General features: G+C 58.2%; 4 protein-coding genes across 10 annotated transcripts in view; 1 reads left to right on the top strand and 3 right to left on the bottom strand.

Annotated features, from left to right (window-relative positions):
• LAMTOR4 (late endosomal/lysosomal adaptor, MAPK and MTOR activator 4) overlaps positions 1-13,154 on the top strand; it is a 57,199-nt gene extending 44,045 nt beyond the window's left edge. For 3 of the 6 annotated variants that reach the window (XM_033426508.2, XM_004268888.3, XM_033426509.2), the window contains one exon: positions 149-489. In XM_033426508.2, the coding sequence (XP_033282399.2) occupies positions 149-246 (98 nt within the window). In that variant the 3' untranslated portion in view covers positions 247-489. Of the gene's footprint in view, positions 1-148; positions 490-1,970; positions 2,094-4,327; positions 4,408-11,316 lie in introns of those variants that run through there. The other 3 variants (XM_033426507.2, XM_033426506.2, XM_033426504.2) reach the window with 3 other exon arrangements.
• TRAPPC14 (trafficking protein particle complex subunit 14) lies at positions 737-5,300 on the bottom strand. The gene is made up of 11 exons (XM_004268887.4): positions 4,544-5,300; positions 4,236-4,331; positions 4,007-4,136; positions 3,754-3,840; positions 3,484-3,604; positions 3,231-3,378; positions 3,018-3,100; positions 2,748-2,911; positions 2,051-2,205; positions 1,626-1,819; positions 737-1,514 (listed from the first exon to the last, which is right to left on the bottom strand). Exons 1-11 carry the CDS (start codon positions 4,949-4,951, stop codon positions 1,361-1,363), a joined length of 1,740 nt encoding a protein of 579 aa, XP_004268935.1. The 5' UTR covers positions 4,952-5,300; the 3' UTR covers positions 737-1,360.
• GAL3ST4 (galactose-3-O-sulfotransferase 4) lies at positions 5,408-11,124 on the bottom strand. 2 transcript variants are annotated; one of them, XM_004268886.4, is made up of 4 exons: positions 11,023-11,124; positions 9,580-9,892; positions 9,095-9,398; positions 5,408-6,850 (listed from the first exon to the last, which is right to left on the bottom strand). In XM_004268886.4, exons 2-4 carry the CDS (start codon positions 9,702-9,704, stop codon positions 5,828-5,830), a joined length of 1,452 nt encoding a protein of 483 aa, XP_004268934.1. In that variant the 5' UTR covers positions 9,705-9,892; positions 11,023-11,124; the 3' UTR covers positions 5,408-5,827. The 2 variants fall into 2 exon arrangements, with proteins under 2 accessions (XP_004268934.1, XP_049556002.1); XM_049700045.1 differs by having other exon boundaries at positions 9,095-9,892.
• Positions 11,718-17,979, bottom strand: GPC2 (glypican 2). The gene is made up of 10 exons (XM_033426495.2): positions 17,814-17,979; positions 16,989-17,147; positions 16,344-16,666; positions 15,440-15,520; positions 14,544-14,706; positions 14,163-14,293; positions 13,807-13,956; positions 13,578-13,717; positions 13,307-13,482; positions 11,718-12,564 (listed from the first exon to the last, which is right to left on the bottom strand). Exons 1-10 carry the CDS (start codon positions 17,977-17,979, stop codon positions 12,317-12,319), a joined length of 1,737 nt encoding a protein of 578 aa, XP_033282386.1. The 3' UTR covers positions 11,718-12,316.
• Positions 17,980-18,045: the final 66 nt, after the last annotated feature.

The following is an 18,045-nucleotide window of genomic DNA, read 5'->3' as shown; positions in this document are numbered from 1 at the left end:
CTTCAAATCTCTGAGCTTGGAACTGTCAAATTTCTTTGGCTTTGGAGCCCAGCCAGTTTATGGTGACCCCCAGGGAGGCCTTCGCACCCCACTAACTCTCTGCTCCCTTCCCTCTCCCGGGGCGGGGGAAGGTGTGTCTCCCCTCCAGTGGTCTTTGGAGAACACACGCTGCTGGTGACCGTGTCGGGACAGAGGGTGTTTGTGGTGAAGAGGCAGAACCGAGGCCGGGAGCCCCTTGACGTGTGAGCCTGCCAGAGGGCGAGGGGCAGAGGTGGATGGGGCCGTGAGCCTCTGTGATGAGGAAGACGCAAACCTCCCCCCCGCCTCTCTCTTGATTGCCATTGAGAACTAAGGCTGTCTGCTCACCCACTTCCCTACCCCTACCGGGAAGGGCAGAGGCTTGGGGACTCTGTACTATGTTAAGGAGAGTGAGGGCGAGGGGACCTCCCTCTCCTCACCTTCCCTCCTAATAAACGTGAGTCTGATGTTCCCAGGCCCAGGGATGTGTCGTGTGTATTGGGGGAGGAGGGTCACACCCCATGTGTCTTCCAGCTTCTAGGGCCTCAGCCCAGAGGAGTGGAGCAAGGCCACCTCTAGACATCTAAAACTGGGACTCAGAAGAAAAAGAAAATGGGTGGGAAGGGAACTGAGGGGAGCTATTTGGTGTACATGCTAAAGGAAATCTTTCTGAGCCCCTGGCTCTCTGCTCCTGCCACCAACACACAAAGAACAGTCATTCTTCTCCCTCCTGAACAGGTATTTAATAGTCTTATTTCAGTTGGAAGCAGTAGTTGGAGAATAAGTTACAGGAACAGACAAACCAAAAAAAAAACCCCAAAAAACCAAAAAACCCCACATAAAGTGCTTCAGACTGCAAACGTAAACATGAGGACGAGGGGAGGCCACCAAGCTCTCTCCCCTGACCTGAGACAGGAGGGTCATGTCATTGTCGGGTCCCTTTACCATCACCACCCTCTGATCTCAGCCCTGCGGGTGGGAGGGAGGGAGGGAATGTCAGAGGCAGGGAAGACAACTTAAAGGAACGAGGAAAACACTTTGTAAACTTAGAACCAGGGTGCAAGGCAGGGGGCAAGGGAGCTCCTGGAGCCCTTGCCTTGGCCGAGGGGTGGGGCCAGCCCCCCCAGGAGGTCCGGGAAATACTGCTGGCTTCACGCCGCAGCCATCCCTGTCCATTTCACAGCTTCTTCCCTCGTCCCTCATCAGCAGACACAGACAGGCGGCCCTGAGGGCCTCCTCACCCTCGGTGGGAGGCATCCCAGGGGAGGCACAGCCTGGAGGGAGCACCGCTCCGGGGGCTGTTGATTTCCAGGAGTGTGAGAGGGAGGAGAGCTGGATGGCGCTACTTGACGGGCTCCACCACCAGGACCTTGCACTCGCGCTTGGCGATCTTGTCCAGAGAGAGCACAGCCTTGTCCGGGGGCAGGTAGAGGGGGCGGCTGACAGGCGAGGCCACGGGGGGCGTGATGGCCCTGCGCTCCATCACGCTGCCCGACCTGGGGGAAGGCAGAGGCTATGAGCTCTGGTTGGACCCAGGGCCCCTCCCTGCTCCCTCTCCAACTCCAGCCTCTACCAAGTCCACTGGCACCCCTCCCGCGGTTCCGTACCTCATGAGGTGGCTGCGGGAGGGCTGTTGGTGGGAGAAGGACTGAGAGCGGCCCAGGCTCGCCTGGTGTCTCTCGACCAAGTCCCGGACAGCAGGGCTGCTGGGGCTGCTCTTGCGAGAGAGAGGCCGGGCCTCTGGCGGAGGGTGGGACACGCTGGCGGTGAACTGCAGCTTCAGTTTCATGTGCTGGCTCAGCTGGGGTAGGGAGACATGGATCAGCCACCCAGCTCGGCTTCCAGGCCCCGGACCTCCTTTCAGGTCATCTTCCCCACTTGACAGGCCGAAGTCGGATCTAAATTCCACCTTCCCTCCGCACGGCTTTGTAGCACCACCCATTATGCTTCAGCCACAGAAGCCAGCGGCCCTGACTCCTTCCACCTGACGCTCTGCCTCACCCAGCACACAGCCTGGCCCCCACCAGCCCACCTCGAAGAGCCCCGTCCTCAGAGCCTGGAAGGCCACACTGAAGGTGAGCGCGCTGCCCTTCCGGGAAAAGCCGAGGTTGTTGAGGGGTGTATGGCAGACGATGGAGTCCAGGGCTGCCTGCATGGCCCGGCGCTCCTCCTCACACAGCTGCTTTCCTGGGGGGGACAGAAACAGGGGCTGGGAAACACATCTGTATGGTGTTCCTCAGTTTGCAGAGGGCGTTCACGAGCACAGTCTTGTTTTGATCCTCAGAGCCACTCTGTGGAATAAACTGAGTATATGCTATTGTTTGCTGAATTTTATAAATAACAGTAGCTAATACTTACTGTGTATTGAGATCTATTCTAACCACTTCACATAATATTAACTCACTAAGTCGCTGTAACAGCCCCACGAGGTATTATTTTCTCTGTTTGAGAGATGAGAAATCTGAGGCTCAGAGAGATTAAGTAACCTACCAAAGGTCACACAGCTAAGAAGTGGAAGAAGTACAAGTCAAACATACCAGGGAGCCCAGCTCCAGTGTCAAGGCCCTTAAAATCACTCTGCCCCGCGGCCTCTCTAAACTCTCCATTGTGACACCATGGAGACCACCCCGGTTCAGAGCCGAAGCAGCCGGCCACAGTCACCCATCTCTGTGACTGCTTCCCTTCCCCTCCCCTCCTTCGGGACAAGGTTAGGCCTGGCAGCCACCTACCAGCCTGGGCGTGCTCCGGGGTCCACACGAGCCTCACAGCAAGGAAGTCTTGGAGATTGTTGAGCAGCGTATAGGTGACAGTGAAACGCTCGTAGGTCCGAACAGGGGACTCACAAGAAGCAGTCATCACAAAGCACGGGCGGTCCAGGCGGATGCTGGGCAGGCTAGAAGCAATGAGAGAGAGAGGAAGGCAGGATGTGTGTGTTTTGAAACAAAGATGAACAGGATGGTACCCAGGCGGGGCCAGGGTGGGGTGTCCCACAAACTCACCGGTAGTGGGTATAGATGCTCTGGGTAAAGGGCAGCTTCGGCGTGGACCACTGAACCACAGCGATCAGGGGAACTTCTAGGCCCTGCCAGAGGGACAAAGGGAAACATCACATGTATCAGAGGTTCCCTCTCCCCTTAGTCAACCCCCTGGCCTCTTCCTCCCACTGCATTTTCTCACCCTTTCTCCTGAACACACCAGTCTCGTATACTCACCTCCTTGGCCCCTGGAGGGGGCTGCTCACCCCCTCTGAGCTGGAACAGGAAGTTGTGTTCCTCCAGAGCACTAAGCAAGCAGGGGAAGCAGCCAGAGGTACCAGGGAGCCGGCAGAAGGAGCCCATAGAGACTTCCCCAGATTGGTGACTAGTTCAGAAGAAAGGGACCAGAGCTGGATCTTTCCACACCAGAGCTCTCGGCCCTGCCCCCATCCCCACCACTGTGCGGCCCTGCCCCTCCCCAGGACCTCACCAGACATTGTCCACCAGCAGCACAGAGCCATCGGGCATGACAGGCAGATAACTGGCATTGAAGTTTGGGAGAATGCGGATATCCCAGATGGAAATTTCCTCCTGGGAGGAGCTGTTCAGCACTGTCGGAGGTAACCAGCTCAGCTCAGAGTATCTGGACCCCTTGGACCCCACCTTTTCCCCCCTAAAATGGATCTGTCCCCACCAGAGTAACTGACACCCAGTCAGTGCCCTTGCTGCTGCCCAAGAACTGAGCCGCCAATCTGCTCACCCTTGAGCACGGTCAAGTGTTTTCCAGCCACAGTGAACTGGCGACATTTCAGAACTGGAGGAGGCAGCAGAGTCAGCAGGGTGCTCACTGCAGGAGAGGGCGGAGGCAAGAGATGATGGGCTGGGTGAGCCTCATTCCAACCCACAGTTCTAATCTTGCTCTTCTCTCCAGCTTGGGCACTTGCCAGTATCACCCCTCCAATGTCCCCCAAATTCCAGACTCCAGCATTTCCTCTCTGCATTCTCCTCCCCACCTTGGGCCTTGAAAGCGCTCTGCTCGCCCCGGAAGGTCTCCCCAGGAGATCGGGTTTGCAGCAAGCGCAGGTAGCCTTGATCTCTGACCTCTGGTGCCTCAACCTCCCGCTTCCACACGGTCACTACAATCTGAGCACAGGGGACACAGGACCACAGTCGAGAGAAAAGACACACAGCCAGCCTCAGAAAAGGCGTCTGAATTACGACAACACCCCGTGCCAGCCTTACCTTGGCCTTAGGTGTCCCTGGGGGCAGCCTATCCAGTGAAACGGTGAGTGGGAAGATGACCTCATCTGTGGACACAATTGGTTCCTCCACAGGCAGCTGGGTTGTGAAAAGGGTGAAGAGGTCAGAAGAGTCAAGGCCGCCCGCAGCGCCAGCGTTCCCTTTAAGATCCGCGGTACGTGGTTCTCGCCCTCCCCTCTCCTCACCCGTCATCGGCCTCCCGCTTCCCTCCAGCGTCCCTCTCCCCTCCGGTCTTTGGAGCCCAGCAGACCGCCCCTCCGCCCTGTACCGTGTCGCCCCGAGCTCCTCACCGTGGTCGCTCCCCCTGAGGTAGCAGGGCCCGGGCCGTGGGTGAGGAGGGGGCTGCAGCCTCGAAACAACCCCCCACCACCAGGGTCCCCGCCCCCCGGGGGTTCGGAATCCTGGTCGCCGGAGCCACCGCCCACGGGCGCCCCTCCGGCGCTGACCGAGGCCAGGGCGGCCAGGGCGGTCGCCAGTTCTGCCCAGGCCCCTCGGGAGCCCAAGCCCGGGCCGCCTCCGGCGCCGGACCCCACGCCGCCCCGGCAGCGCAGCACCAGCAGGAAGCGGACAGTCTCCCCCAGGTAGAGGTGGTTGCGCCGGGGCAGCGCCCGGTACCGGCCCGGGTCCCCAGCCAGCTCCGCGCGTGGTGGCAGCGGCACGGCGGGGAAGTACATCGAGTAGTCGCACTGGGACTCCATGGGCGGTGAAGGCGGCGCGGGCCGGGGAGCGAGGTGGGCCGTGGCCGGCGGAGGGCGAGGGGGCCGCTGGGGTGGGCCCGGGGAGCCCCGAGCCCCGACCGGTGCTGCGCGCGGCCGGACCGGCCCGACAGACTAGCCGGGGCCGGGAACCGGGGCAACGAGCCCGGAACCGAGACCCCGTGGGGCCGGAACCGGGGTGCTGGGCCGAATGACTGGAGAGACACCGGAAGCGGAAGGGAAGGGGCGTGGCCTCGGAGGCGCCGGAATTTGTGGGCGACCGGATTTTGGACGAGAGGAGCGGCGTGTTCCCGTGGTTAGCCCGCTGCGTGAAGGGTTTAGGTGAGGCTGCAGACAGACCCCTTCTTAGAGAAGAACTATGAAGAGAACCCCCTCCAACCCCGTTTCTCCCAGGAAGATGCTCCATCCCCTTCCCTTCCGCCCTATATAGAGCAGGTCAAAGTTTCAAATTATTTATTCATTCAACAAACATTTCATAGTGAAATGAGTATAGCCCAGTAACAAATATTTCATAGAGAGATGGACGCGTTATTCCTATCCCTTGTGTCCCAAACAATCTCTGCCGTACTCCATGGTTTGCTCCTCCAGGGGGGCTTTGAGAGTGCTGTTTGGACCTGGGGGGGGCACGAGGTGCTGGGAAGGGAAAGGGGAAAGATGGGGGGAGGATGCTTCTAGGACTAGGATTCCTCGGCACAGGCTGGAGGATGTGGGGCCCACATCCGTGCTAAGTTCCACTGGTCCTTTGGGGAGCAGACATGGTCTCTGGGGGAAGCAGAAAGGGCATGTGGCTGCCTCACATTCATCACTGTGCCCCTGTGGCTCAGCTGCTTTTCAGCCTAAGACTTAGTGGCCTGCTGCCTAGGGGGAGGGTAGCCTTGAAGTCTTGAGGGGCACAGAGACTGTTGGGGGGAACTGCTTGGCATCTAGTTTGTCCTTGTACTGTAGCTCAGGGATAGCCAGGCGCTCACACTCCTCCTGGTCTTGGAGGCTCAGGCCACTCTGAAGCACGTAACCCAAAACCTTACCTGATCCAAACTGGAAAGGGCGGAACCGCCGGTCAGTGATGTACTTGGGGTCTAAAGCCTCACCCCCCACCAGACAGTGTTTAGCCAGGGCCTCTCGGCGAGCCCGGAGCTCCGCCACAGCACTGTCCAGCCGGCTCTGGCCGTATTGCTTTATCCGTGCCCACAGGCTGCGGTTGAAGTGAACATAGAGAGCCCAGTCCAGGTTGTTCCAGGCTCGGGCCCTTGCAGACAGCTGCCTGTCCTCAGCAGTCAGTCCACCATCGCCGACAGCACTTCCGCCCTGTCCACCTCCAGCCTGAGCGTTGTGCATGAAGCCCACCACATCATCTAGACCCCAGCACAGGGCATCTGCCAGCAGGACCAATGACTCGTCAAAGTACTCGGCCACCAAGACCAGGTCAAAGACAGAGTCCAGCCAGGCCAGATTCCACTGGATGAAGGATGAAGACCTCAAATCTAAAGAGGCAGAGCTGGACGTCCGGCTGTGACCATCAGCAACAGTGGGAACGGGATGGAAGAGAGCATTGGGATCCAAGGTGTGGGCTCGCAGGCCAACACCAGAAGGCAGCTGTGGCGGGTTGGGATCTCTGGGGGGATGAGGATTCCCTCTCTTGGTCCTCATCTCTGGGGGAAAGGGGAGGCCAAAGTCAAACCATAGCAAGTTGCGTGCATAGTGGTCCCCACGGGCCCCGGGCTGGTAGAAGGCTCGGGGATTGTCCAGGAAGGCAGCCAAGGACGGTGATTTGCGGAAAGCCGATGATGTGGATTTATAGTAGGAGAAGGCAGAGCGGGCCAGAGCTGCTGGGTCTCGGACAATGGAAAAGAAGAAGCTGTCAGAAGGCATGACCTGAAGTACCTGCAGAGAAGAGGAAACAGACACAGGGAGAGAGAACTAAGCCAGGAAGAAACTAAGAGCAAACCCAGTGCCCACGGATCCCCCAGCCTCCTCCAACCTCCTTCTGACAGCTCTGCTGGGAACCCCCAGCTTCCTTCACCAGCTACATAGATCTTGGGTAAGGCACTTAACATCTCTGAGACTCAATTTGCTTATCTGCAAAAGGGGGATCCATCATACCTTCCTTCCCAAGTGATGATGGAGGTTACATGAGATAAGGATAGGAAGGAACCTGGAACATGGGAAGCTCCTGGAGAACATTAACTTCCTTGGGCCTTTCTTTCTGCCTCGGTCAGTAACACTTCTAGGAATCAAGCTTTGTGTTCACTTCTCCAACAAAAACCTGAGTGCCTACTCTGGGACTCTGTCACAACTCCAAGAAAGGAGCTGTCCTCAGGCCTTCTCAGGAGGATCACTGGCAGCAAATAGGGAGGAGACAGAGCAGTCGCAACGCTGTCTCAGGTATAGGCGTCAGGGGCAGGCCAAGCCCAGGATGGCCGAAGGACAGGGCACTCCTGGGGCTCCTTGGCATCTTGCAGAGCAAGAGACACCCCTGGAATGGGCACTGGGGAGCCATGGCCACTCGGTAGGGTGCTGCTCTGAGGCCTAGGATGTGTGATCCCACTTCTGGGCAAGAAGGAAGGTGGGAATTGGGCTGAGCCACACCCTAGCGTGGTCCTTCAGGCAGATCCATGCCAGAACTCAGCTCTGGGGCTCCTTGAAGGGTTTCTGCCTCTGAACGCGACCTCTGTCATTGAACCTGACTCCCTGACAAGTCTTCCAGTCTGCTCTGCCGATGTGGGCATGCCTGCAGGGCGAGCCTGTGAGCTGTATGTCTCTTTGAAGGCATAGGGAAACAGTGCAGAGAACGGTCTGTGGCATCAGATGGACCTGGAATAAAATCCCAATTCAGCCATTTACCAACCCTGTAACTTTGGGCAGGTTATCGAACTTCTCAGAGCCTTCTCAGAGCTTCCATCAGTAAATCTGGGTTAACACTTACCTTGAAGGATGTGGAAGTGTGGGGAACATGGGAGGTAGTGAGGGGTGGTGACAATCATCCTAAACTCCAGAGGAACCTGCCTCAGTGACCGCTGTCCTCGCCTCACTCCCAGCAGTGCCCCCTCGCTTCCCATTAGATCACATTCATGCTGCTCAGCTGCTTTCTCCTGCTCCAGCTCCAACAGGACTGCCTTTGCAGCCACCACTGAAGTTCTACCACCTACACACACACATGTCTTTAAGATGTTTTGCTCTAAGAACACCTGATATTTTCCTTACTACAAAGTCATGTCCACCCTTTCCTATAAAACCCACCTCTCCAGAAAGCCCCACCTCTTTTGATGACTATTCTCCCTACAGTTCCAAATACAAACACACATACACATGCACACAGCCCACAGAAGGCACTTGGACTTTGGAGCAGCTGGGCCTGGGTTCAAATGCTAGCTCTGTGGCTTTCCGTTAACAGAGGCCTGTCACTTAGCCTCTCTGAGATTCAACCTCCTCATCTGTGTAGTGGAGACACATAATGCCTTCCTGGCAGGATGATGGTAAGATGACTATCCAGCACCCAAGAAGTATTCAGTGAAAGTTCGCTCTTTCTCTGTATGTGTTCATTTGCCCATTGATTTTCTTCCTCCAAGAGGTTTGCGCGCGCGCGCGTGCATATGTGTGTGTGTGTACGGATGACCTGTGAGTGCGTGCACTCATCTCCCCCTTTAGAACTGAGGCTCCGGGGGTTGGGGGTGGGGCTGAGACTGGGGCTTGGCATGTAGCTGATCTTCAAAATCTGGCAGACGTGGTGAGGGGAGTGAGATGCAGCCGGGTCAGAAGGCAGTGACCGCACAGGGCCCTGGTAGTGCCAGTGGAAGGGGCCAGGAAGGGCCAGGTACCTGGAGGGAGGGTTGGCAGGGTGGGGTCAGAGTTGGCGGGACACTGATGCCAGCAGGATAAATTGGTCAAGAAGAGAGACTGCAGTAAACTCTAGATGGAGAGGGCAGAACTTCGGCTGCCAGAAAATTCTGAGGAAGGGACAGCTGAGGAGGGGGCAGCAGGACTCACCTTTGTGGCCCCCATGCCCAACTCTTGGGTGAGGGGATGCCTGGGGAGCCTCCAGGCCTGGGGTCTCCTCCCCTGGTGGTCTTGGCTACAGGCATGAGCCCATCTCTCGCCAGTCCTGTCCACCCCCTCGACACTCCTCACCTCTTTCAGGTTGAACCTCATGTGATGACAGAGGATGTGGAAGGGGGACTGGGTGCCTCCACCCTGAGGGCGGTAGCCTTTGACCCGAGAGGCCTGGAAAAGCTTTGGGTAGCCGAACTGATAGCGGGCGGGGAGGGCGAAGCGCAGCCCGTGTCGGTCCCCGTAGCGGTGAAGTAGACTGAGCACAGAGCTGCTCCCGGATTTATGCGTCTTCAGGAACACGAGTCGCTGCCGTGGCAGGCAGGATGGAACAGCTGGTCCCAGGGTTGAGGCCCAGGACTGTCGGAGCTGCAGCCCAGGTAGCCTGGGGAGAGACGGGAGGGGAAGTGTTGTGTCCCTCACCAGCAGGTGGATGAGTGTCTTGAGGAGAAAGGACGAGGGCGTGGAGCGTCCTCTTGAGTCCCCAAGAGTCACAGCCCCAGGTGGGACGGGGAGGAGCAAGTGGGGGGGCATCTGTGGGGCGTTGGGACAAGATGGGAACTCACCTCCTCTGGAAGGGACCCCCCCAGAGCTGGAGGGCAAATCCGATGGTCATGAAGACTCCCAGAGCCACCCCCAGGCTCCGAGGCCCCCAGAGGCGCATGGTCCTGGTAGGAGACAGAGGGCCCATGTGGCACAGGGAAGGGGGTTGCTAGAGCGGGGCAGGGCAAGGGCCAGGCACAGAGGCAGAGACAGCTTGAGACAGCCGTGCAGCCGCGGAAGGCGCCGGTTCGAGTTTGGGGGTTCATTCCCCAGGTCTGCTCGCAGCCCCGGTTGAGTCTGCCCCCTGAGTTAGCAGATTTTTGCCTCTGTCAGCGTCTAGAAGGGAAATGAGGGGGAAGGAGGAGAGTCTAAGGAGGGGGTAGAGCCTTCTCTCCTGCTGCTGCTGCAGCTGAGACCTCATTCCGGGCAGGGGGGCAGCGGAGGGGGGAGCCCTCTCTACACCCAGATCTTCTAGGTGCCCCACGACTGCTTCTCTGCTGTCAACCTGCAGCTCCTTCCAACCTCCACTGACAGCTCCTCACTGAGCCCCAGGGATTTGGAAGGCAAGGGGAGAAAGATCAGACCGGTCCTCTCATACCAGTGAAACAGACATCACCGGGCCCCCTGACCACCTCCTCTGCCCCTCTGTCTGTGACAAGTCGGGCTGAAGAGCCCCATTCTGAGGCTGAGAGGAGAAGCCATAAGGAGCGAATGAGGGCCAGACAGGGCACCAGCTTAGGAACCCAGGGAGGTGAAACCACAGGAGCAACTTTGTAAAGAATAAGAGCCGACCAGCTCATCTAAGCTCAGGTATGCTTTCCCTCTTGGCGCCAGGCAGAGCCCAGTGTGTGAGAGGGCCTGGGGGGGTATAGGGTTGTTTAGGAAGCCCAGATCCCACACACCCCCATTCCCACTTTCCAACCCCAGCAGTGCACCCAGAGGGGATTGAGAGGGTGGGGCTGGAGAGAGACTGCGACACAAAGAGACAAAACCCGAACGCCGAGCTTCAGAATTCCTTCCCAGGCCCCAGCTTCCCAATCTACTGAGAGTCCAGACCTGCCCCCTTCAATTCCAACCCGCAGCCCCTCCACCAAGCCCCGACGGCCCCCTTCCAGGACGAGCCCGGAGCGACCCCAGGCAGAGAACCCACACTGGCCACCTAGAGACCCGCCCCCTCTGGCATCATCCCCCAATTTCCTCCCCCAACCCAGCCTCCAGGATCCAGCCCCGCACTGGACTCCTTCCTGTGTCCAGATTTCTTCTATTCCTTCCATCCATCCCTGTCTCCTCCCATTACCCCCGATTCCAGCCCTCAGTTCCCTCCAGCTTTGGTGACTGCTCAGTCTGTTGCCAGCCCTGAGTCGGCTCCCTCTGGGGTTCTCTCTATGAACCCCCCCCCAAGTCTCCTCCCATAAACTCTAGAGTCCCTCCACTGGCCGAGGCCTCGGCTTCACATGCCCACTCACCAGGCCACCTGAGGAGCAGCAGGGAAATCGGGGTCTGGCCCTCCTGCCTGCTCCAGCCACCGCCCGGTTTCTCGCTCGGCTCAACTTTCCCCCTAAACTTTCTCAGCGCCCAGGCTCCTCCCCCTCCCTCCCTTTGTCCCGCCAGTCTCTGCAGCTGATTCGGCTTTGATCGCGTCTCTGGGTCTCTCCCTCCCTGCACCTTTCCCTCTCCTTCAGGGCACCCAGCCTGCCATTGGAAGACACCAGTCCTACCCTCCTTTGGCACTTAGGAATCAATTATACTTTTTCTTTCAGCTTTCTGCAGAACAAAAGCCTCATTCAGGCGACCAAAGGAAAGAAGGAAAGAAGAAAGGAGAATGACAGACAAGAGTTGGAAGCAGACATTGTCAAGGACATGACAAGGTAGCCAGAGGCTGACAACAGAGAACTGGGGCCCCGACTCTGACGGCAGGGTCAGTGGTGTGGTAATATTAACGGTGGCTTGGGTCCAAAAAGTTTTGCAGTCCCCTCCCCGCAACTCTCCCCATTTTGCAGATGAAGGTGCTCAGACCCAGAGGGTGGACAGCTTTCCCAAACTCAATCCCAGGGGACAGGTTCCAAGATAAGCAGGCAGAAATGAACTGCTGGTCACAGAGGCTCTGGGCTAAAGGTACAGAAAGTCACACATAGGGTCCAATAAATTAGCCATTTATTTATAGAATAAACATCGAGTCGAACACTGAAACATGAAACGGGGAAGCTTGTGAAGGATGTGGCGGATGGCAGAGGCCATGAGATATGCTTTTATTTCTTCTTTCTTTTTTCTAGTTTAAGAAAGTGATACTGAAAAAACTCGATAGAACCCAGACCCATAGATCCTGACATCCTAGTCCCCTGCCCTGCACCCCGCAAACACCAGCTTTGTCTGTTTCTGAGACCGGGTGCCCCCACCCATCCCCACCCTCAACTTCCTTCAAACCCCTCCCCCCGCAACTCTAAAACTCCTCCCTTTTTCTCTGTTGGGGCTCACCACCAGCCCAACCATAGAGGCTGGGTTAGAGAGACCACACCTCCTTTCTAAATAAATACCCCCAGCCCCTCCTCCCCAGATACCAAATGAAAAAATAAATATAGTGAACACCCACCCCCAACCCAACCCACCAATGGAAATCTGGATTTGGGGCCCCAGCCATTCACCCAAAAAGTCCCTTCTCTACCCTCTCTGCAGCCCCCTCCGACTCCTCCCCAGACCCAGCAGACGGGGGAGGAGGGGATGGGCCACGAACCCTTCTGATGCCAGGGCACCCCTCCCCAGTTATCGAGGTCCGAGCAGGGCCAGGGCTGAGAGGAAGAGAATGAGGAGGGGTTGGGTGTGAAAACTGACAGACGTCCCTCCAGTCCTGCTCCTGTCTTGGCTGTGGCGGATAATGACACCTCCTCCTTTGCCCCCAGCACCATCCCTTCGAGGAGGGCGAGGAGGCCGGGCCGGGGGGGCCACAGCTGCTGCCCCAGCCATCCAGTCATCTGCATAGTGCTGTCCCTCTCCAGAGCCGCTAGCGTCCTCTGCAGGGAGGAGGAGGATCGGAAACAGACAGGGATGGAAAAGAGAGGTAGCGGGAGACAGAGAGAAGGAGCCACAGGCAACGAGGGAGAGAACTCGAGATAAAAACAGTGATAGGTGGAGGGGTGGAGGAGCAGGCAGGGTGAGAAGAGGGAGAAAGCGAATGACAGGAAGGTGAGCAGAGAGATCAGACACATGAGAATGAGGGGAGGCAACGAGAGACAGGAAGAGACAACGAGGCAGACAAAAAGGAGAGACAGATGGAGAGAGAGGATAAACAGGAAAAGAGAGAAAACAGACGTACACAGAAGCAGCGAGCAGACGGGAAGGGGGGGAGAGACAGAGACAGACAGTGGGAGAGAGAAAAAAATGGACGTCAGTGCCTTGTTTCCCTGGCAAATTCTACTTTGGGGAGCCAGCCCCATGGCGCCCGCACCCCACTTCCCCACCTCCCGGGATTGCCCACTCTTAGGAGCTTCCCACCGTTCTGTAAGAGTGTTTTGGTGTCTCCCCCAGGGAACCATGAACTCAAGGATAGAGACCCTGTCATCGGTACTCTACCCCCTACCTTTGAGTAAAGCGCTCAATACGTGCGTGTAAAATGTGTGAGTCAATGAATGGATGGTAACGGAGAGACGCCAGGGGAGGGACTACAGAAAGCAGGGGGCGGGGCTGCGGGTTGGCCCGGGTGCAATCGCGGAAAGCCGGGCGGAGCGAGGCCCTCGCCGCGGCCCGGGGCCTCACCCCAGTCCTCCAGCTCCAGGTCGCGTCCCAGGGCGGCCGCCTTCATCCTGGTCGTGGCCGCCCGGAGCTGCAGCCGCCGCCTCCGCGTCTGGAGGTCGGGGCTCGAGGCTTCCGCATCCAGCTCTGGGTTGTCGATCTGCCCGGCCTGGGGACCCCCGACCACGGGCGACAAGTACCTGCGAGCAGAGCAGCCCCGGAGGCTCCCGCCCCGCCCCCGGAGTCCGCCTCGCCCTCCCGCCCGCCGCCGCCGCCGCCGCCGCCCGGCTCTCACCGGCCCCGCCCAGCTCCGGTCCAGCAGGGCGCCGCTTCCTGGGAGACGTCCGCAGCCACGCGGGGGTCCCCGCACACTGTCAGGGGCAGCCCGGCCCAGAAGCCCCTCACCCGGCCCAGCCGCTCGCGGAGCTCCCACACCTGGACGCAAAGAGAGCCCGGGAGGAGCTGGTGCGCGCGCCCCCCGCCCACCGCCGCGCCTGCGCCCCCGCCTGCCGCCCGCCACTCACCAGCCGGGGCAGGCTGGCGCCCGCAGCCGTCGTGGGCCGCTCCTCCTCCGCCGCCGCCGCCGACCAGAGCCGGCCCACCTCCTCCCGGGGGGCTGGGGCACGGCGGGCGCGGGCCGGCGCCGGTTGGGGGCTGCCGCATTCCTGGAACACCTGCGGCACCGGGAAGAGACCCCACAGACAGTCGTCCCGCGGTAAAAACTACACTCCAATACTCCAATCGCCCCCGACACCCCAGTTTATCCAGAGGCCCTACAGTGTCTGACACCCTGCACTGTACCCCCAGCCTGGGGCCTCCCCCTCCACCCTTCTCTCTCCGGTCCTCCCGCCAACTCCCACTCTTCTCGTGGCCCCTGTACCTGGGCTGACAGCCCCACGCTGTTTTCCTGCAGATGCATCAAACCCTCCGCGATCTTCACCCCGATGGACTGTGCTGCTAGCTCAAAGGAAAAGGGGCCCTGGATCTTCTCGGCCAGGAACAGGAGACCATCTTGAAAGAGGGAAAGAAAGAGAAAGGGTGAAATGAGGGGACATCCAGGGAGATACTCACTGAAGTAGGATGTTCACGCAAATCCTGACCCCGGCCTTGGAGGGAAGCAGCAGGTCTTAGATGGGGGAAACTGACATGAGAAGAGCCGCTCCTCATCCTCTCCCCTCAGTACCGCTTAACACTCCCTCCCTGGTCCACCCTGCCCACCCCCACACAGACAGCCCTCCCAGGCTTTCCTGAATCCCCTCACCCAGATAGGCCCCCCAGTCAGGATCCAGTCCCTGGCTGCTGATACAGCCGTGGGCCACGTTGAGGCAGAAGCCCCGGCAGGGTGGCAGCGAGGGGACCCCCCGACAAAGGGGGCAGCCTGTCAGACGCATCACAGCCCGCTTGCAGCCTTCGGACAGCGGCATCTGGGAGCAGAGAGCAGGCCTGTGTCATCCACGGTTGGCTGCCCTCAGCCAAGCCTGGTGCTGGGCACAGAGAGAAGTCAAATGCCCCACCCCACCTTTCCCAGGCTCTCAGTGTAGAGCTGGATGTGAACATCTAGGACTGATGACCCCGTGTGGTAGCAGGAGTGACCCCAGGACTGCCACAGATCAGAGGAGGGAGGCTCCTAGGGGCCAGGTTGCAGATGCTGCTTCTTGGGAGAGATGGGGTGGTGAGGGATCTGAGAAAAGGTTCAAGGACAAGACTGAGCCCATCATGGTTGGGGAGAGAGGAGGATGAGGATGCAGGAAGTAAGGCTGGGAGGTCAGGGAGAGAATGAGCAGTAGAGAGAGGGCCTTGAAGGCCAGGCCAGGAACCTGGCCTCCAGAAGCAGGGAAGAGGGAGCCACTGAGTGGTCCTGGAGAAAACCAGGAGGGCCAGTACTCCAATCTCAGAGATGCTATGGAGATGAGCAGGCCCGTAGAGGCTGGCAGGGGGTAAGAGTCATCAGAGGGTCAGAGGTGGGAGGAGATCATGGGTCATGACACAAGGGAGACTCCAGCCTTCCTGATTTACCCTGGGATGCCAGGGCTTCAAGGCTGATATGGGAAGGCCCCAGGCCTCTCCTGCCAGCTGGCACCGGACTCTTCTTCATGGGACCTCTCCTGCTTCTTGTCTCCCTCCCTGGGCCCTGCCCATACTCAGGCTCCCTCTAACCTTAAGCGTTTCGCTGACCACATCTCTTCCGGTCTCCAGGCCCTGGATAAAGGCCCGGGCAGCCACCAGGGCCCGGGTTATCTGGGGGAGGGGAAAGAAGGTGAGAAAAACCACAGGACTGTTGAGGGTCAGTCAACACTGGGACCAAGAGACTGCACCAAGGGGATGAGCAGGGGGGTGAGGTTTGTAGGGTTATCTTGGGGTGGTTAGGAGTGTCAGGTGGTCCCGGGAGGCAGGTTCAAGAGGATCAAAGGAATCACAGTCTAGAAGGACCCAGGGGAACTGGGCTTGGGAAGAGGTGGAGGGATTACATTTTACAGGGCTTGGAGATAGAGGGGCTTGTATCAGAACAAACACTGAACCCGAAGCCAGGAGACCTGGGTGTGAAACATAGCTCTACCACGTATTGGCTGTGAGACCTTAACCTCTGGGAAGTTCAGTTTCCTCATCTGTAAAATAGGAATGCTAATATCTACCTCCTAGAGTTATGATGATAATTAAATGAGAGACTATAAATGAAAATTCTTCTTAAATATTAAGTGTCTAATTCACAGTTAGTTGAACCAGAGGAAGCCAAGGTATTGGGATTAGGGAGGAGTTGGCAGAAAGGTGGGGTGGGGGGAGGCAAGAGCAGGTGAGTGGGTCAGCAACTTGTGTAAACTAGGACACAGAAAGGGGGCCATCCAATTAAAGGAGACCAAGGAGCACTGGGCCAGGCAGAGGTGACTGAGGCTCAAGATAGGGGTCACCAGGTCAGACATGGCTGCCATGCAGGATAGAGGGATCACCAGGTCAGGGGTGACTGGGGCATGGAAAGGGGGTCATTGGGCTGGAGGTGAGTAGTATATACTTCAGAGGTCACTAGGTCAAAGGTGGCTGAAACTCAGGCCTTGGGGCCCCTCACCTGCAGGCGGAGGCGGCGGGGTGAGTCCCCAAAAGGCTTCAGAGAGTCATCAGCAGAAGAGGCCAGGCGCGTGAGGCAGAACAGGTAGTCAGGGGAGAAGATGTACTGTGGGTGCAGCAGGGGGAACATTTTCTCCAGGAGCTGAGCCCAGAAATCCACCAAGGCATCATCTAACCCCTCACCGGACCTCTCATAGTAGTCCCGTAGCCGAGAGAACAGGCCACTGAACAAGGGGGTGTGCTGGGCATACAGGCGGCCGAAGGAGCGCTGGAAGAGCAGGGACAGGGAGTGCTCGGCTGATGAGAGCATCTCCCGAAAAACCTCTGTGGCAAGTGCAGAGAAAGGGGTGTGAGGTGGGGTAAGGCCAGAGAAGGATGGAAAAGTGAAAGGGCAGAGGCAGGAAGAGATGGGCATGGGGAGAGAAAAGAAAAGTGAGTCAGAAATTAAGCAACTCTTAGAGGTCTGGGCAAATTGGGGCTGGGGGTGGGGGGCAGGACCTTGAGAGCGCCTAGGGTGGGGATGCGGGGGCTAAGCCAGGGCCGGAGTGCCTTAGGGATAGAGTCAGGAGCAGGGACGGGATGCTTGCTCGGGTCATGAGCACAGAGAGGAAGTGCGAGGCCAGGTTTGGGGACGCCAGGTCCTCACCATCAAATCTTCTGTGCCGGGCAGCCAGTGTGTGAACCAAGAAGGAGCCGCTCTCTTCCACCAGGCCTCGGAAGGTGGCCTCAGTCTCCCAGGTCAGCTTCTGCTCTATCTCACTGGAACAGCAAGTGTACTCCTGGGGACAGATCCGGAGGTGCTCACCTGGACAGAGGAGACACGAAGGAATGGTGGAAAGTCGTGTCGTGAAACTCCTTCCTTCTCCTGCTGATCTCTGGGGGCCATCCTTTCTCTTCGAACTGTCTGGTTTCTTTTCTATTGTCTGCCACCACATTCCCACCTGGCTCTACCCCCTTCTTATTGTCCCCTCACCCATCCCAGGTCCACTGGCACTAGCGATAGGATCAAATAAAGATGGGCCGATTTAGTGATCAGAGGGTCCTAGGTAGCCTGCCTAACATCGCACACCCCAGGCCTCTAAGGACTTACAGGATGGCTTCAATGGGAAGAATGGGGTTTGGAGGGGTGGGATTACCTGGTAAGAAAGAAAGTATTGTCATAGAAGGGGCTCATGGAAATAGCGAGGGGAACAAATTGGGCTGTGAATAAAGAAACACAGAGGCGGGTGCTAATTACTAGAAAGGGATTCCTGGGGTGGGGGTGGAGTAGAGAGCTATTATCTGAACAGGAGTGTTATTGTGATCCTGGTAAAGAAGTTCCGGAGAAGAGGAGAAGAGACATTATTACTATGAGACGAAAAGATTATTATAACGGCCACTCTGAAAGGGAAGAGAGTTATTGTGAGATGGGGGGACCGGCCCCCGCCCCCTCCCTCGCCCCCAATTCTCTAGTCTTCCTTTTTCTCCTCACCTGAGATCAGGGCGGGAGGGAGTAGGCTTAAGCTATATCCCCGGGCCCCCAGGATCTGCCGGGTCTCAGTGCAACTCCGGGTGACCTTTGCCTCGATACCGGGTCCAGGACCAGGACCGGGACACAGAGGCAACAGCAGAAGCAGAAGAGATCGCAGCGCGTACATAGCTGCTGCCACCTTGGGACGGCAAAGTGGGTCCTAAGAAGGAAAGAAGAGCCGCCCGAACTCAGG

Source organism: Orcinus orca, chromosome 16, assembly GCF_937001465.1.
Source record: "Orcinus orca chromosome 16, mOrcOrc1.1, whole genome shotgun sequence".
Taxonomy (NCBI): domain Eukaryota; kingdom Metazoa; phylum Chordata; class Mammalia; order Artiodactyla; family Delphinidae; genus Orcinus; species Orcinus orca.
Note: the sequence above shows the minus strand (reverse complement) of the source record. Positions and strands in the feature narration are given on the sequence as shown.